This window comes from Pituophis catenifer, unplaced genomic scaffold, assembly GCF_029215685.1.
Source record: "Pituophis catenifer annectens isolate HBS135680 unplaced genomic scaffold, rPitCat1.0.hap2 SCAF_6, whole genome shotgun sequence".
NCBI classification, from domain to species: domain Eukaryota; kingdom Metazoa; phylum Chordata; class Lepidosauria; order Squamata; family Colubridae; genus Pituophis; species Pituophis catenifer.
In genome coordinates this window covers 8,899,151-8,926,950 of record NW_027256886.1, presented here as the reverse complement: position 1 = coordinate 8,926,950, position 27,800 = coordinate 8,899,151, and the positions used below count along the sequence as shown (strand labels likewise).

At 39.4% G+C, this 27,800-nt stretch overlaps 1 protein-coding gene across 3 annotated transcripts in view; it reads left to right on the top strand.

Annotated features, from left to right (window-relative positions):
* The first annotated feature begins 3,793 nt into the window (after window positions 1-3,793).
* FXR1 (FMR1 autosomal homolog 1) overlaps window positions 3,794-27,800 on the top strand; it is a 39,935-nt gene continuing 15,928 nt past the window's right edge. For 2 of the 3 annotated variants that reach the window (XM_070945932.1, XM_070945929.1), the window contains exons 1-6: window positions 3,951-4,098; window positions 21,038-21,090; window positions 21,449-21,542; window positions 23,883-23,954; window positions 25,103-25,251; window positions 26,906-26,999. In XM_070945932.1, the coding sequence (XP_070802033.1) occupies window positions 4,048-4,098; window positions 21,038-21,090; window positions 21,449-21,542; window positions 23,883-23,954; window positions 25,103-25,251; window positions 26,906-26,999 (513 nt within the window). In that variant the 5' untranslated portion in view covers window positions 3,951-4,047. Of the gene's footprint in view, window positions 3,813-3,950; window positions 4,099-21,037; window positions 21,091-21,448; window positions 21,543-23,882; window positions 23,955-25,102; window positions 25,252-26,905; window positions 27,000-27,800 lie in introns of those variants that run through there. The other variant, XM_070945931.1, reaches the window with a different exon arrangement.

The window sequence follows — 27,800 nt, the reverse complement described above, 5'->3', positions numbered from 1 at the left end:
ACCTCTACTTGCGACCCACAATTGAGCCCAAAATTTCCATTGCTAAGCAAGACAGTTGTTGAGTGACTTGTGCTTCATTTTAATTTACTTTTTTTTTTTGCCACAGTTGTTAAGCGAATCACTGCAGTTGTCATGTGAATCTTGAGGTTGTTAAGTGAAACTGGCTTCTCCCATTGACTATGCTTGTCAGAAGCTGGCTGGGAAGGGTATAAATCAGTGCTGGGTTGCTCCCGATTTGGTCTGGTTCTATAGAACCAGTAGTAAAACCCGCGGGAGGCTCCGCCCACCCCGTCATCATGTGTGATCTGCGCATGCGCAGAAGTGTGACCGCTCCCACTGCAAATCGGTAGTAAAGGTAAGTAGAACCAACCCCTGGTATAAATGGGTTGTAACTTTGAACGGTCACTAAATGAATGGTTATAAGTCAAGGACTACCTATATTCAGAATGTGAGTAGTATACACTACAGGTAATCTTCCACTTACAATTGTAATTTTGCCCACAATTTTGGACAAAAATCAAAATGGTTGTCAAGTACATCACCATGTGACAATCTTTTTTGTTGCAGCTGTTAAGCAAACACTGAGGTCATTAAACAAACTCATTGTTTGCTATAGGGCAGTTTTGCTGGAAATTGGAAGTAAATGCTGTTTTTCAGCAAAAACCTTGTAAAATTGTGGTCATGTGATGATGGGGCAACCGCAAATGGCCATAAATGTAACGGTGAGGTTTGGGTGTTTCGGACATCAGAACGTTGAATCTAGGTCATAAGTCTCATATTTGGGATCCGTTGTAAGTTTGAACATTTGCCAAGCAACCAAGTTGTAAGTCGAGGACTATATATGGCAGTGTTTCTCAAGCTAGGCAAATTTTAGATGTGTGGAGCCAGTCTGGTTGGTCAGGGAATTCTGGGAGTTGACATTCAAGTCATCTGAAAGTGGCCAAGGATGAGAAACACTGGTATATGTACACTACTGTTATAAGGTCACAATTTCCTATAAGTGATTAGGCAAATGCATACAGATGTTATGTCTATCTTATATGCAGCTCTATCATTCCTCTCTATTGTAGTTGTTTCCTTATCACATTGCCTCTCCAGGATTCATGTCTATTGTTCCTTATATACATTTCCTGTTCCTGTTGTTCACTATCTAATAAAATGGTTTTTGCACAGTGATGGCTTGTAGTGTGTTTACTTACTCTACATGAAACAGCAAATCCACAGAACACCATTTTGAGGCATCTGCTAATAGCAGAGATATCAGATAGGAGGATTCCATTCTTCATAAGAACATAAGCAATGCTTGGCTGGATCAGACCTCTGGTCCATTCCAATCAGCAATCTATTCTTCCAACTCAGTGATCAATCAACTTTCATGGACATCTATGGAGATTCTCAAGCTTCCAGGTCAGGGTTGTCCCAAAGGTGCTTTTTCCAAAAGGCAACTGGACTTCCTTGCTTTTGTCTTTTAAAACGTTTTGCTTCTCATCCAAGAAGTTTCTTCAGTTTCTTCATCAAGAACTAAATTAGCTTTTTTGACAAGAAGCAAAATGTTTTAAAAGAAAAAAAAAAACAAGAAATTCCAGTTGCCTTTTGGAAAAAGCACCTTTGGGACAACTCTCACAGACCAACACCTAGGAAGCCCAGTAGTTTCCTAGCAGATGGCTATCAGAGGCAGACCCATTGCTGTTAAATTAAGAACCATGGATCTCCATGACTTCCAAGAATGAATCCAACCCTTCTCTGAAGCCAACATAGATGGTATCGTGCCACATCTTGTGCTAACAAATCTCAAAGTTTGATTACGTGTTGCATTAAAAAAAAAAACCTTTTCATATAACCTTCCAGGGTTCATTTTCATTAGATGACCCTGATTTGGGGAAAAAAGGTTTACCTTGTCCATTTTATCTGCCCCATTCACTTTTTCATATCTCAATCACCCACTTCCTATTAGTCACCTGCTTTCTAGTCAGAGTTTTGTTCCATATAGCATCAACCTTGTGAATTTTCAAGTTTTCTCTTTCCGCTATGTGTTCAAAATGGACAGTGATTAAGATATACATGTATAAATATATATGTATATAGCATGTGTATATGTGTGTTATGTATGTGTATGTGTAGATATATACTTTTAAGAGCAGGCAACAGAATTTCATTTTTAATGTGTGTGTGGATACCCACAGTAAAAAATGACAATAAAGGTTATCTTATTAAGAAAACCCAAGAACCCAAGAGTCATAATCTTCATGCAGATGCTGCTTCAATGTTGGACCATCTTAGCTGTCCTCCTCAGGAGCTTCTCTAGCTCCACTTTATGTCCTGTGCTCCTGTCAACGACCAAAATAGCACACAATACCGATAGCCTTTGACTGATGACCACAATCAAATCCAAAATTTATGCTGCTAAGTAAGACATTTGTTAAGTGAGTTTTGTCCCATTTTAAGTCCTTTTGTTTTACGTCCAGTTGTAAGTGAATCACTATAGCTGAGTTAAATTAGTAGCAAGGGGATTAAGTGACTCTGGCTTTCCCACTAACTGCTTGTCAGATTGTGAAATGTGATCACATGACTCTGGGATACTGCAACCATCATAAATATGAACCATTTACCAAGATCACATAACCACTGGGAAGTGTGGAAAACGGTCATAAGTCACTTTTCTCAGTGCTTCTTCGAACAGTCAGTAAACGAACTTCAAACAGTCAGTAAACAAACTGTTATTAGTTGAGGACTATCTGTAGTCCTCATGCAGAGGCACCATTGATTTGTTTTTTTAAAAAAATAAATTTTATTAATTTTTCCAAGTTTAAAATCAACATAAGACAAAAACATCGATTATACATAAAAACAAAAACCATACATTCCCCTCCCTCCCTCCCCCATTCATAACACTAAATATACGAAGACATCTATCCCGGCAGATAATATTCCTGCCCTCATTAATAAATAATTATGCCCACAACACAGAATAAAGTAAATAATCTCCAAAAATGGTTTTCATCTCTCCTCACATTGACTTAGGCCCTCACTTCATCTCAATCCTTTTATTCAACCACCCATACCAACTGTCCCAACTTTGAAAAAAATTCAGAATCCTCCTTTTCTTTCAACATAAACGTCATTCTATCCGCCTCAGCGCACTCTAATATTTTATTTATAATTTGGGCCCTAGCCGGTATCTCTTTTTCTTTCCACTGTTGGACGAACGCTATTCTACCATTGATTTGTATAGGATTAACTGCTCCAGGGCAGCCACCCACTCCGCCTTCACCTTTATTGCTCCCCATATGGCTTGTAACCATAAAGCAACGTTTCTCAACTTTTAAAAGGGGGACTTTTAAAAGTCCCCGAATTCCCCAGCCACCAGAAACCTAACTGGGGAACTCTGGGACTTTGAAACCAAGACTTCTTAAAAGCAGCCAACGTTGAGAAGCACAGCCAGCTTTTCCTTCCATTCGACTTTCCATTTGAGCCCCACTTAAAGGATGCCCGGCTGTTACTGGAGGCCTCTCAGCCTCCCCCCACACCTCATCACAGGTGTTTTACACTACAACTCCCACGCCTCCCGCTCAGGTGCATAACGGCTTCGAGCCGCTAAGAATGCTGGGAGTTGAAGTCCCGCCACCGCCGTGGCGGCCAGAGGCAGCCGGATGAAAGGGGGGGGGGGGAAGAAACACTAGCCACGCGAAGAAGACGCGCAAGCCCCGCCCCCTAGGGGGTGGGGGTGGAAAGGAAGCCAGAACTCGCCTTCGGGGCTTGCGCGAGGCGCCCGAGGAGGGACGCAGAACCGCCGAGGAGATCCTTCCGACGCTGTGAGTCGCCCGCGGCGACTGAGGGCGGCGCCGCCCCCGCCTGTCGCGTTTGCCCTGCCGCTCCGCCTCCCACGGCCCTGGGCCTGCGCCGGGTGTGCGGAGGGGGTGGGGGGGAGAGCCCTGGGGGCGGAGGGGGGGGGGCGCGTCCCCTCCTTGTTCTTCCTGCCTCCTCTATAACCCACTCAGGTGGCGATAGTTTCTAGAAGCCCGTCCCGGCGTCCTTTGCGGCCCCAACATGGAGGAGCTGACGGTGGAAGTGCGAGGCTCCAACGGGGCCTTCTATAAGGTACGCCGCGCCCCGCTCCTCTTCGGCCCCCCTCCCTCCCCTCCGGGCCACCGGCTGAAGCGGGAACCACCGGGAGCTGCGACTTCAGGGCGGGGTGTGTGTATGGGGGTGTGGGTGGCTCGGCCGCCATCGCCCCTCGGTCGACCATTGTTGGGGGGGGGTGTCTTTCCGCCCTGGGCCGGAGAGGGGGAAGGCTGAGGGGCCTATAGGGGGTCGCTGGGGTGGGCGGTGGGGGCTGAGGACAGGCTGGTAGGGAGGGGGGAGAGGGGCAGTTTGTGGTGGGCGTTTTGTTGGGGCTGCGGGGAGGTTTCGTCCTCAGAAGTGGGAGCCGGGAGCCTGGGGTGGGTGGGAAAGGGATGCCGTGAGGGCTAAGGCGGCTTTTCATCTCTTCTTCCAGCCTTTGGAGGATGGTTTTCTCATCCATACCCATAATAATAATAACCCAGTCCATAACCTTGGTCTCCTTTGGGTTTTTTTTTAGTGCAGAGACATGGGGTGGGGGGGGGTGGGGGCGGGCATGGTTTTTCGGGACCCCAGGATGAGTGTGGGGTTAGGGATAACTCTGTTCTTAATCCCCTCTTTTCTGTCCCCTTTACTCATCCCCCTCTTTTCTGCCTCCTTTACTCATCCCCTCTTTTCTGCTTCCTTTACTCATCCCCCTCTTTTCTGACCCCTTTACTCATCCCCCTCTTTTCTGACCCCTTTACTCATCCCCATCCTTTCTGGTCTTTTTACTCATCTCCTCTTTTCTGGCCCCTTTACTTGACCCCCTCTTTTCTGACCACTTTACTCAACTCCTCTTTTCTGGCCCCTTTACTCATCTATTTTCTGACCCCTTTACTCATCTTTGATACACTCCAGGAGTTGTGAAGTCATAACAATTAAAATAAAATGTAAAAAAGAGACCCGCTGGCCTGAATGTTGCCCCTGGAACATTGTGTGAAGTTCTGATCCTCCTAAATTGAGGAAACTTTCAGGTCACAACTTTGTGGCATAATGGTGTGGCTTCTTTCGTCTTGGGTGCTCTCGGGAGTTTATTTATGTCATCCGAAAGCCTTTTCCCCTGCTACCCTCTCTGGAATGCCAGGATGTTGCAGGATCAATACAGGATACTCTCTCAGCTGTTGCTGTCAATCTGTCTTCCTGAGCCAAGCCTTGGATTCTTGAAAATCCTAGCCCTTTTTATGGTGTGTGAGGCCTGTGCGTTCCTTTAGAGAAGTACTGCTAGCGGTCAGTGGTGTGTGAATGTTAGTTTATCACTGCATTGTGTAAATTAATTGCATGTAATAACATGAATGTATGCTTGTTCTATCCTGCTATCAGATTCCATGTTCTTTTTTGTTTTTTAATTTCAAGTTGAATGAGTCGTGGTTAAGAACAATAGGGCTCATGGAAATTTGAAGGATTCTTAAAAAAGAGATGTTCCAAGCACTGTCCTTAATCGTTTAGTAAGACTAATGGGAGGAATCCCTATAAAACGTTATTTAATAGCTCTAACAACTATATTTCATACTTTTGAATTCCTACATAGCATATGAGCTGTGCTTTTCATCTGTTGTGCTAAGAAAGTCTGTCTTTTTGAACCAAATGCCTCATAAGTTTTTGAACTGGGAGGGCTGTTTCTGTTTCTATAAAGTGTTTTGGCTTTTCCTTGCTTCATAATGTTGAACTATAAAATGAAATTTTTTAAAGACTTTAGTGTTTAACATGTATTCCATATTTAATTTACTTTTTAAAAAAGATAAACTGGATGGACATCTGGAGCCATCAGTTGAGCCATTACTTTGTATATATATGTAAAAGAAGTTGGGATATATTCTGTACTGAAACATTTCTCATTTAGTTCGCTCAAATTCATTTTCTCTTCAACTATTTTATATCAAAGGAATGAGAGAACGCCTGAATTTGTAGAAGATACCTCACCCCAAAAGTATCTGCAATCCACTAGTATTGATGTTTTAACAGAAGTTTGTTTCTTTATTGCTTTTGTGTATTATTGCTTGTGTGCACATAAATGAAGGGAAGTGGAAATGATGTTGTTAGAACAGAAGCTGTTGTGATGGTATCCATTCCACATTAGTAGGTGTGTAGCTGGAGGCCTCTTCTTGTGTCCATTTTGTTACTAGAGGCACAGGCCATCTCAACAACTGAAGGATCTACAATCTGCTCATTTAGCAGCTCAGGTCTCTTGGATTGGGATAGCTCAATGTGTGTTTGATAACACACAAATGGTTTATACAAACACACTTGACATTGAGATACCCTTGAAGGTTGTCCAGAAGTTGAAATTGCTGCAGATCATAACTACCTTCTTATTAAATTATATGCTAAATTGCATCACATAACATGGGCCTGAAAGTGCTGCACTGGGCTTCCCTTAATTATTGGATCCAGTATTAGGTGTTGGCATTGGTCTATAAAACTTTTAACTAGGTACCAGGAATTTAATATTGTCTTCTCCAGTACAATCTAATCTATGCACTGAAGGTAGCTGGGGAAGCCCAACAGGTTGATTTGGTTCAGAGTTCAAGGGCTAACGTTAAGAGTCATAGTGGTACAGTGGTTAGAATGCAGTACTGCAGGTTAACTCTGCCCACTGCCAGGAATTCGATTCTGATCAGATCAAGGTTGACTCAGCCTTCCATCCTTCTGAGGCTGGTAAATTGGAGACCCAGGTTGTTGGGGGCAATATGCAGACTCTATAAACCACATAGAGAGTGCTGTAAAGCACTATGAAGCAGTATATAAGTCTTAAGTGCTATTGCTATTAGGACATTCTCAATAGCAATACCTCAGTTACAAAATTCTACAAAGGAAAGGTAGTTTATCTTTTAGCTGTCAGCTGAAGATGTGCTTGTTTACCCAGGTATTTATAAAGTAATGATTCTTGAACCACACATTTCATATTTCCTGTTTATTTGACTTTTCTTACAATTAACATTGTTTTTAATTTTGAAAGTAGTTTTAAAGAATTGTTATTTAACATTACTATATTCCTTTTTTTAGTTGCTTAGGAACCTGTGGAAGTAATAATAGTTATTTGTAGTGGGATTTAAAATCACATTAAGAAGTTATATTAAAATAATCATTGGCAGATTTATTTTCTCAATGCTGTGCTACATTTTATTTAGATTGAGCTTGAATACTGAGCAGACAGCAACATCAAACTCTGTTTATATCCTGTTTCTTCGTTCAGATGGTTAAGTGGATAGCTGTAGTTATAATGCCAAATGTAAAATATAAATTAAAACTAACAGAAAAATAGACAGTTAAAACTTTGATTAAGGATATGAGTTCACAGCAAAAGCAAAATAAAGACCAAATATGACTTGTGACAGAATGTTTTGTATAGCCTAGGAATAAGGACAAACAAAATCCACTTCTGCATGCTGGATAAATGGACTTTTGAGAGGAGATACTTTATCAATAGGGTCTGATCTGTTTAATAACAAATCCTTGATTTTAGGCAATTGAAATATCCCATTTTTCTGGTGTGGACTTTATAAAATCTGATTATTTCTTTAATTAGAGTTCCATATCACCTTTAAGCATTTGTAGGATTATCACATATTTTACTTGTTAATAGCTATTATAATCACATGAAAAATAATATAATTAGACATACCGTAAATCATTTTCACATATTCTAAGAGATGAGTACTAGTCTTTTGGAAATCTATATCTAGTTTTCCCTTTATTTACGAAAAGTAATCTGAAAGACGTTGAGAGCCTGTCTTTTGAAGAACATAATATGCCAGAAACATTTTCATCAAAAAAGAATGTGTAATTTATCTGAGGCCCTCAGAAGATGCTGAATCACAACTTGTAGTCTCTATCATCATTAGCCAAGGTTGTTGGAATTGCTGATCATTGCAAGGGAACACATGAAAGATCTTACTTTCCTTACCCCCAATTTAGGTGACAGCTTTCAGTAGCTAGATTTGGAAACTAGGTTGAAAAAAAATCAAGCAGGCTGGGTTTAACCAGAGTTTTGGAGAAGATCTCTACATCTTTATTTCTATATTAATCAAGCCAAATTTCCTGCCTCTGGAGAAATATTGTTGATGCCAATTTTCTCCCCACTCCACAAAGGAATTCTACTCTGCATTTCCTATTTGTCATATTATGATCAGTCAGTGTGATGATCATTGATCATAGCAATGTCATTAATTGCTACCACCAATAGCCTCCCACCGGCCAGTACGCTCTCATAGAGAGGGGCTCCTCTGGGTGCTGTCGGCCAAACAATGTTGACTGGCGGCCCCCAGGGGGAGAGCCTTCTCTGGGGGGGCACCTACTATCTGGAACGAGCTCCCCCCGGAGATACGGAGGATCCCGGATCTGTGCACCTTCCGCCGCGCTCTTAAGATCTTGTTATTCCACCAGGCGGGCCTGGTCTAACTTTCTCCCTCTTTTTAAATAATTTTTTTAATATTTTTTAATATTTTTAATATTCAGAGTTTAATTTGTTTTAAATTGATTGGGGTTTTTTTTAATTTGTCTGGGCCAAACTATTTAATTCGATTTTATTTCTGCTTTTTAAATTTTGTATGTATATATTTTATTGTTGGCTGTTCACCGCCCTGAGTCCTTCGAGAGTAGGGCAGTATATAAATCAAATAAAAGTAAAAAGTAAAGTAAATTGAGAGTCATGAAAATCAGAATACTTAATAATGCTTAGTTCTGCTGAACTATAACAATTATGGTTAACCTGGCTGAAATTAGTTTTTTTAAAAAAGTTACGCTCAAATTGCTGTTTCATTGTTTACCACAATTTGCATAACTAGAAGGCAGTGAAGACGATCTGCGTCAAACCAGCTGAAGTTTGTGGTGGGGAAGGAAGCACCAAAAGAAGAGTTACTTCTCATATTTTGTGTTCTGAAATCAACACTTATGTTTTGGACTTTCTCTTCAAGGAGTTCTAGGGGATTCTCAAATAATTGACAATTAATACCCCTCTAAAATAGTGAAATATTAATTAAACATGTAGTGAAATCATCCAGCAGATGACTTTTTATCGATTTTAACAAACTGCAAAAAACTTTTCCTAGAAGATGATGTCACGACTTAGATTAGCTGTTTGAAAAGACTTTTCATTTTAAGAGAGGTCTGAGGCATCGAAGAGGCCCTCTGAACATTATTTCAGTAAGTGGTTAATTTCTTAAATGAAGAGAGGGCCTTTGCCATCTATCTGATCCTTAACCATTTAGGATTTTGCAACTTTCATACCAAGCTATTAGGGCTGTGGTAGAAATTCTAGCAATAATAGTTCCCTCAGCCCAATAATAATAATAATAAATTAATAATATTGGGGATTATTTTTTTTCAAATGGATTGGACTTGCATGCAGTTCTCAGTGAAGGGAATTGTACGTACTTGAAAGTAATATTAGGGTTTTCCCCCCCTCCAGATAAAATTGGAAGGATTTTCAGAAATTCATTGAGAAAATAATAATTGAAGCAGATCAGCAGAAGCAGGCAATTTTCAGTAAGGAGGTCAGTTTTAGAGTCACATAAATATTCTTTTAGGAGAACTTTAATACTTGCTGAGAACTTTAGCACTTACATGGGAATACCTGGAGGCATAGAATAGACAGAAAAGTAAGAAAAGCATATTGATGAAGATGGTGGCAATCTATACTTGTTCTGTAGTCATAAAAAAATTCCATGGATTATCCATGAAGTCTGCTTCAGGCATGGAAATAAAGTTACATGTATCCTATAATTACAGAATATACCCCAGGACTGGCTTTTCTGTTCAGATTTGATTTGCTGTGAGCATTGTTGGAGGGAAGGAATGCTGAATAATCCCATTCCACAGGAGGCCAGCAGGTGGGGGGGGGGGAAGCCAACAGTTTGCTGTCTCTGGTTGCCCCTGCCTTTAGGAAGATCTTGTGTCCTGACATGAGGAATTTCCCTAGCTCCTTGGTTTTCAAAAAGATCTTGAAAACTTTAGTTTTTGGCAGAGAGGGTGCACACTCTGATGGTGCTGGAATTGTCTTAACTTAGTTATGTTAAATACAGTTTGATCAGGTTGTGTTATTTTGATTATAAACTGCCTTGAGTACTTTGTAGGAGTGGGTGATCACCTAATGTGATTGTTTTTATTTATATACCAGTAGAATTAGGTTGCAGCTGTTCTGCATTATTGTATACTAATTAGTATTCTTACAAATTTTGAACCTAGCTGAGAAACGTGTGTAATATTTTGTTCTTTTAAAGAAGCATATACCGTCAGTGTTTCATATAGTTGTCTTAATATGAAGGCTAAAATTTCATGAATGAATTTGTTGAGACAAATCCCTTGTTCTATATTACCCACCCTACAAGACAGAATGACTTTCTAAGAAGTTTTGGATGTGTTAGTTTTTTCTATGGACAGAGTTTTCAAAGTAGTTCACACTACTACAGATAAATATGCAGAAATCTAAGAAATATTCAGTACTTGCAATTTTAAAAATCTTCAGCTGGAAACTCTGTAAGGCGTTACCTTTGTTTAGGTCAGAGTCAGTGTTGTCCAGAGAACAAAATAGTCCTGGCAGAAAAAAAAATCTATATCCATTTTGTCTAGTGGGAATATTTTTAATTTTAACAGTTATTTAAAATAATTTGTATTAATTGGACTAATTAAATGTGGAGTATCCCTGATAGGTTTTTTTGAACAGAAGTGACAAAATTTGCTACCTTTCATATGTTTTGAAATCATTAATTTGACTATAAGCTATACCTGCCTCTACTTTTGCTTGCTTCTGTTACCCATGAGTCATATGTCTTTTTTAGTTTGAGCTCTCATTGGCTCTCTCACATTCACTTGTCACTGTCAAGTTGCATAGCTGTGAGGTTATTTTAGGCTATCTGATTTTGATAGTAGAGTTGTGAGTTAGCTATTGAGCATTTTAAATAGTATATCTTCTGTTGCTTCTTTGTAGTAATCAATTATTTTTATAGTAATATAAAAAAGATTATAGTTAAAAAGATAAAAACTAATAGAAACAAAAAGAAAAAATAAAGTGCAGAAAAATATATATATAAAAAATAAGCATATAGTTAAAAAAGCAAAAGAAATACATACATTTCTTCCCCCTTAATCACAAGTATAAACAATTTTAGTAACTTATCTTCTCTTAAAATACAACACATTATCTCTTCTTCCCATATCTCAACTCATATCCTCAAAAACTTCTCATTCATGTCTAGTTAACAAAAAACCACTAAAGGTTAACAGAGATAACAATTGATCTATTTTAACCTTGATCAGATAAACAAATTTATATTCCTTCCTTGTATTTTTAACAATCTTGATTTTTAGTGCTTTCAAATAATTTCCTAAAATTTTATTTCTTATTTTTTTATTTATCCCTTCTCACAAAAAGGATTTTAAGTCATCACTTAAAATGGACTGAGTGCAGTCCTCACAAGAAATCTACTCGCAGTTGAGCCCAAAACTATCAAGGTAGTCAGTCCCCTTGGTCTACAGGTGGTCCTTGACTTATGACTACAATTAAGCGGCAAATTTCTATTGCTAAGTAAGGCAGTTATTAAGTGAGTTGTGCCTCATTTTATGACCTTTTTGCCACAGTTGTTAAATGAATCATTGCAGTTGTTAAGTGAAACATTAAGCTACTCTGGGTTCCCCCATTGACTATTGATTATTGGAAGCTGGCTAAGAAGGTAACAAATGGGGATCACATGACCCTGGAACATTGCAGATGTCATAAATTCAAGTGAGTTGCCAAGCATCTGAATTTTGATCCCGTGATCATGGGGATGCTGCAGTGATCATAAGTGTGGAAAAGAGCCATAAATCACTTTTTTCAGTAGTGTGTAACTTTGAATAGTCACTAAAGAAATGGTTGTAAATCAAGGACTGCCTGTATTGCTCTTTCCCAAAAGATCTGAACTACTAATACTAAGGAGCATTTTGGACTTTAATACTTGAAAATACTTGAGGAGTAATTGTTTGACCAGCATGTCTGAGCAGGGCTCCCTCAAGAGGAGGCTAAATTTGTCTGTAACTGCTGATACAGTTTGTAGCTGTTGATACTGATATACTTACTATAGTGAAATGTAACAAAGGCAATTGTTGAGACTTGTCTTCTGATGGGAGATTATTTTGACTGGAGATACAGCAAATTGGATTTGACATATTATACACAAAATGTACACCTTATTACTGAGCTGTGGTCCTTCACTTTCCTGTAGTAATGGAGCTTTTACAGTGGTGTTTGATTCCATAATATCTCAGTATTGACTCCCTTTCAATTGATACGCTTCCACTGCAATTCTGAAATCCTATTAAAATTGTTTCTGTAGAAATTTACTGTTTCATTAAAAGGTTTATGCAGTTTCAAATTTGCTGACTTATTTCCTTATTACCTGCTTTATACTTTGAGATCTATTCTGATGCATTTGTGTGGTTGTAGACTTTCCCAATGGTGTGTTGTCTGCTTATTTCTCACTGTAGACTAAGATCACTAGAAAGGATTAAAATGGCATTTTGATTAGTAATTTGAATGATAAATGATTTCCTGCATAATTATCTTTTTTACGTTAAAATGTTTATATGTCTTAGGAAGAAATTATGGAAAATAGTGTTGGTTTCTATGTTGTGATATTCTTGGGTATAAACTGATTTTGTGTAAAGCCAAAAGTAGTATTTTTACAGTGGCTTAACACTGTATTTTTAATTCAAATTAATTACTAAATATGTATGTAGAGGATTACAGTTTAAATCAGTGGATTTCTACTTATGTGTCTGAATTAATTTCTGAGTAGATTTGTGTAGAATGGGTCTGTGAAGCAGTAATTTCAATAATTTTGGTTATGGTGATGGTATTATTTGCTCAATTAATCAAAATTGTCTTTGAAGGTTACAAAGTTAAGCATTTAAATCAGAAAAACAACATGTATTAAGTAGATAAAAACTTAATTACATATAAAAGCAATATCCAAGGATTATGGTCATTTAAAATTAAAAGTAAACCAGTGCCCTTAAATGAGCAGCGCAGAATGCACTTGCCCATTTGTTAAGTGGGCAAAAATGAAAGTGTGTAATGCTTGTTCTACAAGCATGGCAATGGCTTTGTGTGACCAGAACTAATTGAATGTGTTGAGATCAGTTTAAAAAGCCCTGAATGGCTTATAGTTTAAGAACCTCAAGGATTGGTTCTGATATACCATCTAATCAGTGGGCTAAGATCAGCTGGGGAGGCTGTACTTTTACTTCCACAGGTTGTGGGAATGGTCAGGAAGGAGGTCTCAGTGACAGTGCTTCAGTTATGGAAAACTCAGAAGGTTTCTATGCTTTGTTTCAGAAAATATATGAAAAGTATGCCATTTAATTCAGGCACACGTAAGCTACCGTGTTTCTCCGAAAATAAGACCGGGTCTTGTCTTATTTTCGGGAAGGCTAGGGGTTTTATTTTTTAGAGGTCTTATTTTTTCCCCCATGTACAGAGAGGTGGGGGGCAAGGGGGTGGGAAGCTGTCCCTCTTACCAGCAGCTTGGTCTGTGGAACAGCTGATCCCACTGCCGCCTCGAAGGATCCTGGCCACTCTGGCAGTCGATTGAGGCTGTAAAAGCAGCAGGAGGCCCACGCGCCTTATGCCTCCTTCAAAAACATCCTTACCTCAATCGGCTGCAATGGCCCAAGTTCTTGGTGCACCCCAGCCTCCGCCTGCCCTGCTTGCTGACCCTGCTGCTGCTGGGACACTTTTGGCTGCTGGCAGCCGAGTGGCTGCCTGTGCTGCTGCTGGCCTCATGGGGGCTCTTCACCCTTCTGGCAGCGCTGCTTTTGGCCATCCTGCTGGGCTGCTCCTGCCTGATGTGGGGCGAGTTGTCCCAGATCTGTGATGTCCAGAGCGCACAGCCGACACAAGATCTAGCGCCAGGTGAGCTACAAGGTGAGCTGCGGAAGAGAGGGGCCCTCGGCTGGGAGGTTGCCTGGTGCCACAGCAGGGTGGGGCTGGCAAGAGTGTGCAAGAAACCTCCAGGCACCCGGAGAGATAGAACAGCTGTTTTTGCCCTCCGCAGATGCATAGAGAGGATCTGGAGCCAGGTAAGAAAGAAAAATGGGCCTTCCCCACCCATTGTCAGGCCCTCCGGAGGCAGGAAACAGCCTGTTTCCCTACATTTGGTGGGCCCAGAAGGCCCGAAAATCAGCTGGCCAGTATGTGCATGCGCACCAGAGCTGAGCTGGTGTGCCCACTGATATGGTTACGCGTGCCACAGGTTCACCATCACGGGTGTAGACTCTCCTGCTTATGCAGGGAGTTGGACTAGCTGACCTCCAAGGTCCCTTCCAATTCTGTTATTCTGTTCTATGGCAACTGATACCGTGTTTCCCCCAAAATACGACCTATTCAGAAAATAACTCCTAGCTTGATTTTTTGGGGGGGTGGGCCTAATATACGCCCTACCCCAAAAGTAAGCCCTAGTGAAGGGGTGGGCATGGCCAGCACAGGAGGCAGCCCTTCCTTTCCCTGGTCAGCTAATGGCAGCTGGGCCCCTTAATCGCGACCCGTGGAACAGCTGAGCTGATTGGGAGCTGCCTCTCGTTCCCACTCCCTCGGAGACCCTCCGGAAGCCTGAAACGGCCCTTTCCCTACTCCCATTGGGACAGGAAGTGACCTTTTTACTGTCCCCAGCTTCCAGAGACTCCTAGACCGGGCCATCGCATGCCAGAAGCGGGGGGGGGGGGCAGGGAAGGGAAGGCGGGTTGCGCACGTATGTGTAGGGCAGGGTGCATAGAATTATGGGTGTGGGCACGTGCGAACCTCCCCCGCTACCCCTTTACTGGCACGCGATGGCAAAAAGGTTAGCCAACACTGGTCTACACCATTTCAGACAAGTGACCAGTCTCTTCTTGAAAACCTTCAGTGATGGGACATCTGCAACTCCTGAAGGCAAGCCATTCCACTGGCTGATTGTTCTCACCATTAGAAAATTTCTCATAGAGAAATTTAGAGTCCAATTGTTCATTAGATTGACTATTTTTATTGCTCGAGGATTATTGGTTTTATTCAGGGGAATACAATTGAGAATTGAGGTCTACAGGTTGTTCAGTTGCCATAGTTGCCCACCCCTGGTTTTATTGTATTGTATTATTGGCAGTTATAAAGTTAAGAGCTTAGCGAGTAAGCAGATAGGGACTGTAAATAGGAAAATGAGGTTAGGATGGGGTCTCAGAGTTTCAAAAGCCACCACAACAGAGACACTACTACGGTACTCAAAACCTCAGATGTTCCACACTACTGCACAAAGCATAAAAAGTAAACAATGAGAACTAGTGATCCTGATTCAAGGACAGAACTTGGTGGGATGGTATACATGATCGGCACATAGCATGAGAAGCCTACAACTTAAAATTTAAAAGTGGAAAACGCAGCAGAACATGGAATGTTGCATTGTACATAAAGAAAACAATATATTTGCACAAAAATCTTGGAGTTGCAGTGTGGCAATCTTTTTGAAAGAAGATGAATAAGAATAAAAAGAGAGAAATAAAATGGATACATGTGGTCTATACGTTTCAAAATGGTACTGATTCTGTTTTTCCTTTTATTCATACCCAAAATCTTTCCCACCAGTTTGATTTTTTTCTAGGACATGTTACTGGAGTCCTTGGGGTCTCTGAGTTTGGTTGTACCAAGGACTCCACAATTCAACCCTTAGCTACTGCAATAATCTCTTCTGTTGCTTTATTCACTTTTCCTCCTCTTAAGAAATTAAGACTGTAGGGCACAGAGGAGGTTTTAAGATAGGCCATATTTTTGTCAAGAGATCTCTAGTGGTTACAGGTGAGAGCAGTTGTCGAAGATTTATTCTTTGTCATAGTCTAGGACTGTGTTACCTCATGTCCTGCCTGTTGAACTGTTTCCTCCAGCTGCTCGCCTTTCCTGCTGAACCATGAGGCTTGACTTTAGGACTTGGAAAACCTTCCAGTCTTGAATAATTTAATGAACATGCTAGAGTAATAGCTTCTTTTATTCTATGTAATAGGTTATCATTCACTCTAGGAGCTACACAACTGGTGTGGCGCTATTTTTTCAAAATAGGATTTCTATTACTCACGTGGTCCCAGATTTTGGTTTGCCATGTACATCCAGGTACTGGTAAGCTGTCTTTCAATTATTGGCCAGTCATTTCATTTATGATTGCCTCATCACCTGGAATTGAATGTGAAGATGGAGTGAAGAAATGTGATATTAGAACAATATTTGTCTTGCTCTCGGTCCAGCAATGGAACATTTGGCCTGACTTGTTGCCATTTGCAGAATTTGCTTTTAAAATACTCTTTTAAAAGTACTCTTTTAAAGTATTTTACTTTGTTGTACTCTTGGCATGATGCAGAGTTTATGGCTGTAGCACACATGGTTTACTCTGGCCTTGAGTTCCTTGAGCCTCAAATTTTCCCCGTGGCTGTGCGTAAATGGACAGCGTATGTGCATAGAGAGGAAGGATCAAGAATTACCGTGTGGGATTTGAGTGGTTTTCCATTTAATTTTTACCTTACTTCTGCCTGTCCACTGCTTTCTCTTTGTGCAGGAATGGTTTCCCTGTTCTATGTATTCAGCATTTTCCCCTCCTGTTCTAAATTACACCTCTCTTCCAGATGAGGGGAATACACAATTCTGTGAGGAGGAGGAGATTAAAACCTTTAATTCACTGAAAGGGCTATCCTGACACAAAGCGATTATTGAAAGCAGTGTCAAATGTTGTGGAAAGCAGAGGAAATGGCCTTGAGGAACAGGTAGAAGAGTTGATGCCAAGGCTGGCCAGATTAAGAACATTGGCCTTGAGTTGCAACTCTAGTCTTTGTCGGTTAGGATCATTATTCTCCATGCAGTCCATGGTGGAAGGAGAGTGAGCATGAAGAAGGAGGTACTATCATATCTAACAGGTCTTGGGAACATGGAAGATAGAAGAGGAAATTATACAGGGAGCTGGATCACTGCAGAAAATATTCCTTACTTCAGAAGAAGGTGGTAGTATGGTATGAGAAAAAAACTCTTCTTAATAAAATGGTTAAAATATGAGCTATATGTTACTGTTGTTAGTTGGGCTCACAATTGGTTAAATGAATGCATCTCATTAATGGCTCCACTTCAGTTTGAGTTGAATGCCGCATGATTTAATCCAACACCAGGTCTGCAGATATTACAAAGCTGGGCTGAAAGAAACACAATTAAAATGTGACTCTTCAGTTGCTTGGATCAGGATGAATAGGGTTCTCTCTTTTAGTTCTGATTGCTATTTAAAATTTTAGTTTGCTTTAGTGTTATGTGTTATATTTATCTTGTATCATTATTTAATTATTCTGTATGTCATGTTGATTTTGGTAGCTATATAAATGTTTCAAATAAATCAGAAAAATCTAGTCTGGCCTGCTTATGGACTGAAATTAATAAGAGGAAATATCACAGGGAATTCTACATCTGGGTAGGAAATAAGAAATACAGGTAGTCTTCAACGTACGACCACAATTGAGCCCAGAATTTATGTTGCTAAGTAAGAAATTTGTTAAGTGAATTTTGTCCAATTTTACGACTTTTCTTGCCACATTTGTTAAAGTGAATCACTGCAGTTGTTAAATTAATAACATGGTTGTTAAGTGAATCTGGTTTCCCCATTAACTTTGCTTGCTGGAAGGTTGCAAAAGGTGATCACATGACCCCGGGGACATTGCAACTGTCATAAATATGACCCAGTTGTCAAACATCTGAATGTAAATCACATGATAGGGATGCTGCAAGGGTCATAAGTGTGAAAAATGGTCATAAGTCATTTTTTCAGTACCGTTGTAGCTTTGAACAGTTGCTAAGTGAACTGTTGTAAGTCGAGGACTACCTGTATAGGGCAGGAGAGGTCTGGCTTGGTGATAGCACATGTGAAAGGCTTCTGGGTGACCTTGTCAACCAAAAGTCAAATGTGAGCCAGCAGTGTGATACATCTACTAAAAAAGCAAATGCTATTTTTTGGGAGTGCATTAACAGAATCATAGAGTCTACTCATAGGAAGTAATTGTACTAATTTGCTTACCTTAGTCCAATCCCATTTGGAGTCTTCAAGTACCCCATTCTACTACTTTTTCAGGTTTCTTTCAGTTTTCTTTCAGATTTCTAGTGATTCTTCAAATCCAGGGAATAATCCTGGGAACTTTCATATTCATCATTCATTCATTTAATTTGTTTGTTGTTGATCGATATTTAGTCTTGAATTAATTGATATTAATGTGCAATGTTGGGATTTCTAGTGTTTGTACTTATTGCTATTCATTCAAATAATCATTTAGCAAATGTTTCTTGCATGTACACAGTAAATAAAATCTTTTTGTCCATCAGTCAGGTAACATTAGGAACTAATTTTTAATAGAAACAATTAAGAAAGTTTATATCTTTTCTTTTTACTTCTCTATATCACCTCCAGTATTATAAACTCATTGAAAGCTAGGAGTCTTATTTGCCAGGAATTGAGAGGGTTGGATGCCATGATCTTAGTTTTCTTAATGTTGTGTTTCAAGCCAACTTTTGCACTCTCCTCCTTTACCCGCATCAAGAGGCTCTTTAGTTCCTCTTCATTTTCTGCCATTAGAGTGGTACCCTGTTTGTCAAAAAAGACAACCCACCTTGAAAAGGAGCCCTATCATGTTTTTGAGCGCATACGATCAAATTAAGCCCCACCCGCAAAATTATCCCTAATTAAGATGCCGCCCACCCCAGGGTGCAGAGGGTGGGACGAGGCACACAGGTAAAAAATAAGCTAGGGTGGGGATGGGGGTGGTGGAGCTGCCCTACATACCAGGCCTTGCGCACCCCGACACCTGCCTCCCTTCTTCTGTGGATGCTTCTTGCACTTGCATGCATCGCCCCAGCTTCTGTTTCGCGTTCATATGCCTGCTGGAAGGCATCTGGGCCAATAACAGAGCTCCGGATTGATTTGGAGCTCTGTTATTGGCTGCAGATGCCTTCCGGCAGGCATCTGAAAGCAAAGTGGAGGCCGGGGTGATGCGTATGAGTGGTGGCAAGCAACCGCAGAAGTAGGCCAGCAGCGGGCTCCTACTGGGCGGGGCTGTCGGTGCCACCGCCATGAGGTGAGTCAATAATTAGAACCCTCCAAAAAGAAGGCCTAGCCATTTTTTCAGAGGTCAAAAGAAAATAAGACCCGGCCTTCTTTTTGGAGAAACACAGTATCATCTGCGTATCTGAGGTTGTTGATATTTCTCCCGGAAATCTTAATTCCAATTTGTGATTCATCTAGCCCCGCCTTTCTCATGATGTGCTCTGCATATAAATTAAATAGGCAGGGTGACAGTATACAGCCTTGCCGAACTCCTTTCCCAATTTTGAACGAATCAGTGATTCTGTGTTGCATTAGAGGTTTTATGCATTAGAGGTTGCATTAGAGCTGTGTAATTAAGGCGTCAGAAATCCTGGGGTGTTTCTTTTTTATGCTGGAAGAAGAAAGTACATTAGTGCTTAGTGACCACTTGTTCAGCAGACATTCGACGTTATAATGGCACTGAACATGGAGGCTTATAACCAATCCTCAAGTTGCGCTTGTCACAGTATCCCTGCAGTATCCCTGCAGTCATGTAAACCCCATTGGTGACTCTCTGTCATCTTCTCAAAAGCAAAAGTTAAAGGTAAAGGGGTCCCTGCGGATTTTACTCTGCTGGTCATTGGCCACTGTAGAGGTACTCATCTCCACTTCAAGGGCCATTAAGCCAGCGCTGTCTTAAAGATGTTACTGCAGCCATGTGGTTAACATGACGTCACAGACACATACCTTTCCCACTGAAGTGGGAACTATGCTCACATTTACATACTTTTGAATTACTAGTTTGGCAGGAGCTGAGACAAGAACGGGAGCTCAACCTGTTGCAGGGTGCTCGGGTTGGGGGTGTCGACTTTCCAGCTGACAAGCCCAGTGGCTTAACCATTGTGCCGCCCCTTAAGCAAAAGGGGAGCCGAGGTGGCACAGTGGTTAGAGTGCAGTACTGCAGCTACTTCAGCTGACTGCTAGTTCAGCAGATCAGTGGATCAAATCTCACCGGCTCAAGGTTGACTCAGCCTTCCATCCTTCCGAGGTGGGTAAAATGAGGACCCAGATTGTTGGGGGCAATATGCTACTTAGTATACTGTCTTTGGTGTAAGCCGCCCAGAGTCCTCGGAGAGTGGGCAGCATAGAAATATGAATAATAATAATAATAAAAAATAAAATAAAATAAAAGTTAAAACCAGCCAGAAATCTCAAGTTGCGGTCATGACATTGCACTTAACAATCTCAAACGACTATAACTAGACCTACCATCCTAAGTCATGTGATTTTTTTTTTTTCCACTTAGTGACAGCAGCGCTTAACAGTGGAGTTCCTGGTCTGAATTGCAGTTGTTAATTGCCAATTAACTTTGCAGGTTGTTTGTCTGGTCTGAACATTTGCCTTTGGTAGTCTGTATTCTGTCACAATGAAAGTGACAGAATGAAAGTGACAAATCCAGTTTACTAACACAATGAAAGTAATCATTTTTTTTAGCAACATGTAACATTTCAGATCTTTCAACAGCAAGATTGGTGGCATATTTAATAAATAATGTTTGGAAATTATCTATGAAGTACATAGTTCTTGGGAACTACGAACAGTTATTGGTCTGGGTAGGGAAAAGCCAGGAGAGAATTAGAATAGGATGCAGGATTTTTTGTTCTATCAAGAATAATTCATTGGGGAATATTCGTCTTTATTAGTCTCGTTATCACCGCAATAAGACTGAGAGCAATTTATTAGTATCTCTTCTTCAATAAATCCCTGTCTGTTAAATAAATCTACAATTTTTGGTATCTTTTGCGGCATTCCTGTTAAATAATAGATATTTTGTAATATTATTTTGTAATAATTTTTTTGTGCTATAAATTATTGTAACAATTTTTGTTCTTTTATCTCAGGGATTCATCAAAGATGTTCATGAGGATTCACTCACAGTTGTGTTTGAAAACAAGTACGTATTACAAAAAATGCTTTTCCTCCTTTCATTTTGTTTGTAGAATATGCCCATCTTTTTACTCTGAAGGGAAAGGACTGGTTGGCTGAATCACTGTAAAATTTAAAGATTCCAACACTTTGAATTGCATGTCATAGCCCCACTGTATTGGCAACCAGAGCAACCAAATTAAAATTGGTGTCACTTTACACTGTTGGGATTGTTCTTCCTGCAGTTTAGTCCTCATTTTCTAACAGCTGCATTTCTGACTTGTCTCTATATGCAATGGAGTTCTCTGCTAAATTAAAGCTGATAGCATTCCATTTAACAGTCTTGGTGATCATTGCATAATCTAAAATATCTATTCAATTTACAGTTGGCAACCAGAACGCCAGGTTCCTTTCAGTGAAGTAAGATTACCACCACCACCTGATATCAAGAAAGAAATTGGTGAAGGAGATGAAGTGGAGGTAATTAAATTCAAGTATTTCTTTGTTTGCTTATGCGGAAGTTTCTTCTGGAAGGCTAACGGTCAAACTTAGTGTGCTATCATCAAGACAATTGAACTTTTTTTTAACTGCTTCAAAAATGCAAAAAAAAAAAAGCATAAACATCATTTAAAAGGAAAGAAATTTATTAGCAAAAATAAAAAAAAATAAAGGAGTTGCTTTTGGGCAGGTTTTTAACCAACCGTGTTTAAATTAGTAAAAAAATTCACCACAACTGTGCCATGAATATTAATTGTAATAACTACACAGTACAAAAGATTGTCTTGAATTCCTGCCAAACCTAAAGCTGAGATATAGTTAGAAATCACCTCAAACTCAATTGCTCCATATGGAATTTACACTTCTGACAGAAGGCTATTTAATTTTTGTTTTAATAAAGTCCACCATGTGCCAGGGTGGAATATTTTAATGCCAAATAACTTTTGTGATGAATGTGTTTTTAATAATTACCCAAAATATGCTTTCTTGGAGAAAAGGCTCCATCCTCAGTGGTGGATATGAGCAATATTTTGAAGGGGGATGTTTGGAATGCTGAGAGCATGTTGTAGGTGTTTTCACAAAATGGTTGCTATGGTAGGTTAAACCAGTCATACAATATTTATAGAAGGCAGATAGGATGAGGCTTCCTCCTGTCATATCCTGTAGACCCTCAAGATACTTTATATAGTTCAACTTAAATATGCCTTTATTTTGGGCAAGTATGAACATTGTTTGAAAGCTTCTTGGGTGCTTCAAAGATATTCTTATAAATAAATTTAGTCCTACTGGTTTCTTTTGTTTTGGTTGGGCTCTATAAAGCTAAATTCCTCTAGTTAGAGGAGTGATAAAAGGCAGTAGGCAAGATTTCATTGCCTACTCTGTAATGTTGTCTGAAGAAAATTCAAATTGTTAACCTAATTCTTTTATTCTATCTGGGATGTGTAAGCTATTTATTTGAAATTTATTATTAGTATCTCTGATTAATTCATACGTTCAGCCAGGTAGTTTGTGCTTCTGTGCTTAGATTTTAAATATGTGGGATGTGTTGGAATGTCATAGCCATTACTTCATCATTTGACTTAGAGAATGGATATAGGGTAGCTAGAAAGAGGTATGACCTTATAATACTTTCTTGCTATAGTATAGTAGAATTGGGTTGGTATTGTTTTATACAGAAATGGATTAAGTTATATTCAGTCTTAGGTTTTTGACAGTAATTTGTAAATTGTTTATAGTTTTTACACACACACACACACACACACACACACACACACACACACACACATATATATATATATATATAGTAATTGTATATAGAATATCAAAAATCAGGCCAAACATGTTTCACATTAGATTATTGTGATGGCTCCATCCACCACATTTTTTTCAGTAGAGAAGTAAACTATATGTGGCCATGTTTAATTTCATTATGAAAGTATGTCTCATTAAGATTAACTGACAACATTATGAATTACATAATAATAGTTTCATTTCATTTCTATACCATCAACTATTAATTACAGAATTCCATTTTCTTCAGGTTGGGGGAAATTATTTAAAATCGGATTTTTTTTCCCCATATAAACATAGTTCTATATTCATTTTATTTTTGTGAACCTTTTATTCCACCATACTCAATTTCAAAGTAATTTGTAATGAGCATTTTTTAAAAAATTATGATAAAATGTTTGAATTAAAAAAAGGGCACAGGAATTTGATCTACTTAAAGAAAAATATTTGCCTACCATAATACATCTACATTTTCTTTAGTATTTGAATTTTCATGTAATCAGTTTTGTAAGAAATTAATTTCAGATTTATCAAATAGTAATAATTTTTATATAAACATTTTGGAATGATTAACGTTTTAGATATCTTTTTCAAAAAACTATATTCTCCTTTTATTCAGTATATTTAACCTATCGTTTAAAATAGGCTTTATTTACTATTGCCTAAGGAATAGGATTTTTTTTAAAAAAGACTAACAAGCCTGCTAATAATCTTTAAATTTAAGAAGATTTTCATAGTTAAGATTTTTTGATGCTCCATAATATTAACTTGTACAAAAAATAACCACTTTGGGGCACTTACATCTCAGCATAGAGAAGAGAGCCATCTTTCAACATAGGTACCACTTCTTTATGGTAAGAAGAAAGAAACAGAAAATAATTCAATAAATTGAAATTTCTCATGTCCGATTTTGGGAGCTCTGATGAACAATTATGGAATAAATTAAATATTAAATAACATTTTTAAATGATTTTCATTCTAAAGCAGACGTTCAAATCACAGTGATCTAAATGCTGTGTAATTTACTTTCAGGTTTACTCAAGAGCAAATGACCAAGAGCCATGTGGCTGGTGGCTGGCAAAGGTTCGAATGATGAAAGGGGAGGTAAGTAGAAGTGGAATTGTATCATGAGAAAGATCCATCTAAAGGGAACATTAATTTTTGTGAATTATTTGAATAGGTAAGAACCACTTAGAAGTTAAACTATATATATTTAGTAACTTGCTTCTTATCCATGGGGGTCCTTGGTGCATTCTGAGCTTGACCTTTCTATTGTGGCCCTGGGCAGTGAGGAGGTTGGGGAGGAACTTGGGCCAGTCCTGGAGGCTGGGGAAAGCTCAGACGATGTCTCTGTGTCGGAGGCAGAGAGGAAGTTAGACAGCAGTGAGGCAGAGGTACAGCTGGAGCCCATTCCCAGTGTGCGCATGCGCAGAGCTGCCAGAAGACAAGAACAATTAAGGAAGCAGGGTGTCTACCTGCTTTTTTAAAGGAGTAAGGTCACACCTTGGAGATGATTGGCCCCTCCCATAGGACTTAAAAGAGGAGCGAACGGGATGTGGGCTTTTGCAGAAAGCAATTAGTTAATCTCGTTTCAAGATTGGAAAGTTCTGTTCGTGACTCTAATAGACTCGGTGCCAAGTTTGGCCTTGCTCTGCATTTGGAAAGTGGTTCTCTGGCAGCATTCCAAGTGAGATAAGGTGGGGGTTGATAAACATTCCTCTGAAAGACTGTTGGCCAAAGTCTTGTTGACTGTGAATGAATGGAATTCACAGTCATGTTAATAAAAGAGGTTTTACCAGGATTAAGATTTTGCTTCATGCTTTCTAAGGAACCCTAGGTCAGAACAATTTCATTACTCAACTAGGTAACATCATCAGTACTAGAACTGCACTGTTCTAGCATAACTAGCAGTGATGATGTTACTTAGTTGGGTAATGAAATGTCTGCAAGAAAATAAGTCTTTGATAATGTATGGATGCTATATGACTGTGTTGCATTATTTTGAATATCTTAATAGGGCCTTCATTATAATATAATTATTATTGGGTCTTAATTTCTTAATTAAATTCACACTCTATAACCTTACCTTACAAAGCAGTTATAAAGAGAAAATGGGGATTAGGAAAGATATGATACTTGACATTCTTGAGCTCTGAAGGGAATGATAATAAACATATAGTAAAGTAAATATTATGAATCGTTGATCAGTCAGAACTTATTTTTAAAAATTAAGAAGAATAATCTTTTCTCAGTTTTATGTCATTGAGTATGCTGCTTGTGATGCCACTTACAATGAAATAGTCACATTTGAACGACTTCGGCCTGTGAATCAGAATAAACCTGTGAGCAAGAATACATTCTTCAGATGTGCCGTAGACGTTCCAGAGGATCTGAGAGAGGCGTAAGTACTCTAAAAATTCCTTATATTAGAACTATATCTCTATTAGGAATTGACTTTCATAGGATATCCTGAATTTTAACGCTTTCTGTCTAATGAAAGAGTGAAGCAGCCTATCTTTGCAAATTAACACAGAAATTCTCTTTTTCGGCTGGCACTCATATTTTGGAAGGTCATAAAAGGATATATATATATAGGTAGTCTTCGCTTACAGATAATTTGTTCAGCAACCATTCAAAGTTACAGCAGTGCTGGAAAAATAAGTTTACAGCCCATTTACAACCTCTTCAGGGTCCCTGAGTCACATAATCACCATTACAGTCAGAACATGTTATCCTGTGCCTGACCTGTGGATTTTTCTTTCTCCCCCGCCCCTCCCAACTGAGCAGAGAGATTGGAGAGAGAGGGATTGCAAGAAAGTAAGCTGTTTGCTCTTCTACACAATGCAATTGTGCCAGCAGCCCGGGGCTGAGAACTGTGATCATACTATGCAAACAGCTTACAGTGCTGTCTTGAAATCCTTTCTCCAATCTCTACTCCAGGGGTGTCAAACTCGCGGCCCGCAGGCCAGATGCGTCAAGCGCTGGCCACTCCCACTCCCAGTTTAGCGAAGGGGAAAAAAGTTGCGATAAGTCATGTGATGACAATGTGACGATGCGAGTTTGACACCACTGCTCTATCCTGTAGAGGTTTGGGGGCGGGGGGGGGGGGAGGAGACGGAAAAGAAAGTGATTCCAGTAGGCAATTCCTTCTTTGTTAGATCCTTCCCTCCCAGCATCGCAGAGTGTAGAGATTGGAGAGGAATTTCAAGAGAGCAAGCTGTTTATTCTTCTGCCCATAGAAAGCAATGCAACTGCACCAGCAGCCAGGTGGCAAACAAAAGCTGAAACCGAGTACAGTAATCTTGTCTCTTTCCAGCTGGAAAGAGCAATCGTGGTCATGTGATTTCCCACTTAGCAACTGCTTTGGTTAGCTGCAGAATTGCCAATTAGGATCGTTGAGTGAGGACTAACTGTATGCTCAAGCAAATTATTCTCAGTTTGCATAAATCTGAAACGTGAAACTTTGATTTAGCAGAACTCAATGCAGTGGATCTCAGTTGCAGTAGATGAAATTCTTCCTGCTTTTACATCATTTGTATAAAAACACTTTGATTCTTACTTTTTTTTTTTTATTTGATTTATAAGCTGCCCTTCTCCGGAGACTCAGGGCGGCTTACAATGCGTTAAGCAATAGCCTTCATACTTTTGTATATTTATACAAAGTCATCTTATTGCCCCCATAATCTGGGTCCTCATTTCACCTACCTTAGAAAGGATGGAAGGCTGAGTCAACCTTGAGCCTGGTGAGATTTGAACTTGCAGTATCTATAGTATATAGAACTTGTATAGTAATATTCTGATTTAATGGACAATTGGGAATAATTGGTCTGTTAAATCAATGTTTCACCTTGTAATGTTTTGTTGTGTTTTATTCATTTGGAAATAATTTGGTATATGTTTTCAGTTTTTTTTCTCAATAAAAGCAAATGAGCTGGTTACAAGTTTTTTTCTGGCTGTGCCTTAAGAGATTTTTCAGTATTTTCAATTTCTCCAACTTCGTGTCTTCTTGCTCACCTTTCAAAATGAATTAATTAATCCATACGTTAATTTCCTAGGTGTGCTAACGAAAGTGCTCACAAGGATTTTAAGAAAGCTGTAGGAGCCTGCAGAATTTTTTACCAGGCTGAAACAGCTCAATTAGTAGTTCTGGTAAGATAAAGTTTCTTTCTTTTTTACTTCATCCGTGAGCAAGTCATTTTTATGTTAACATTATGTTACCGATTTGATATTTTGGGACTGGCTTGTATAGAAAAATAACCACTACTAAAAGATATTACTATACCTTTCCACTGGTGAAAGGAAAACATTCTTTAGAGAATGCAGATTGAAGAGTTGCAGATAGGATCTCATGCAAGCTATAATCCAAGCTGTACTGTTTGGGCCTGGTAACCTTTGCCTGTTGGATCAAACAGCAACCTGGGACCTATAGCAATGGGTTTTGTATTATTTGGTGTCACTTTGATTGCTACAGCTGTTGCATCTGAATCTAGCTTTATGCTAAAAGCATACCAAGCTGCATTGAGCAAAGTAGATCAGCAGACCCTGTTTGCCCACTAATAACCATATGGATTTCACGAGGGACAGGAAAGGAGCCTCCCCCGATTGCCTACTGGCATTCAAGCGTCCCGTGGGTAAGATAACACCGCCCCAAAAAACTTCCTTTCACAGAGGCAGCCAGCCGCCTCGGTGATCCCTGGATAACACATGCCATACGCTTTTTTAAAAATGGATTTCACTGCCCTAATAAACTAATTAAAATAAATATTTCAGATTTAAGTAGAAAAAAACCCCCTAGCATATCAGATTTATTTGTTCTCTTATCTGACACGTGTTCTAAACTAGAAATGAATCAATGGTAGGTATATGTCTGAAGATTCTCAGTTATCCAGGTCGTGGTTGTCCCAAAGGTGCTTTTTTCAAAGGAAAAACAAAGTCCAATTGCCTTTTTGA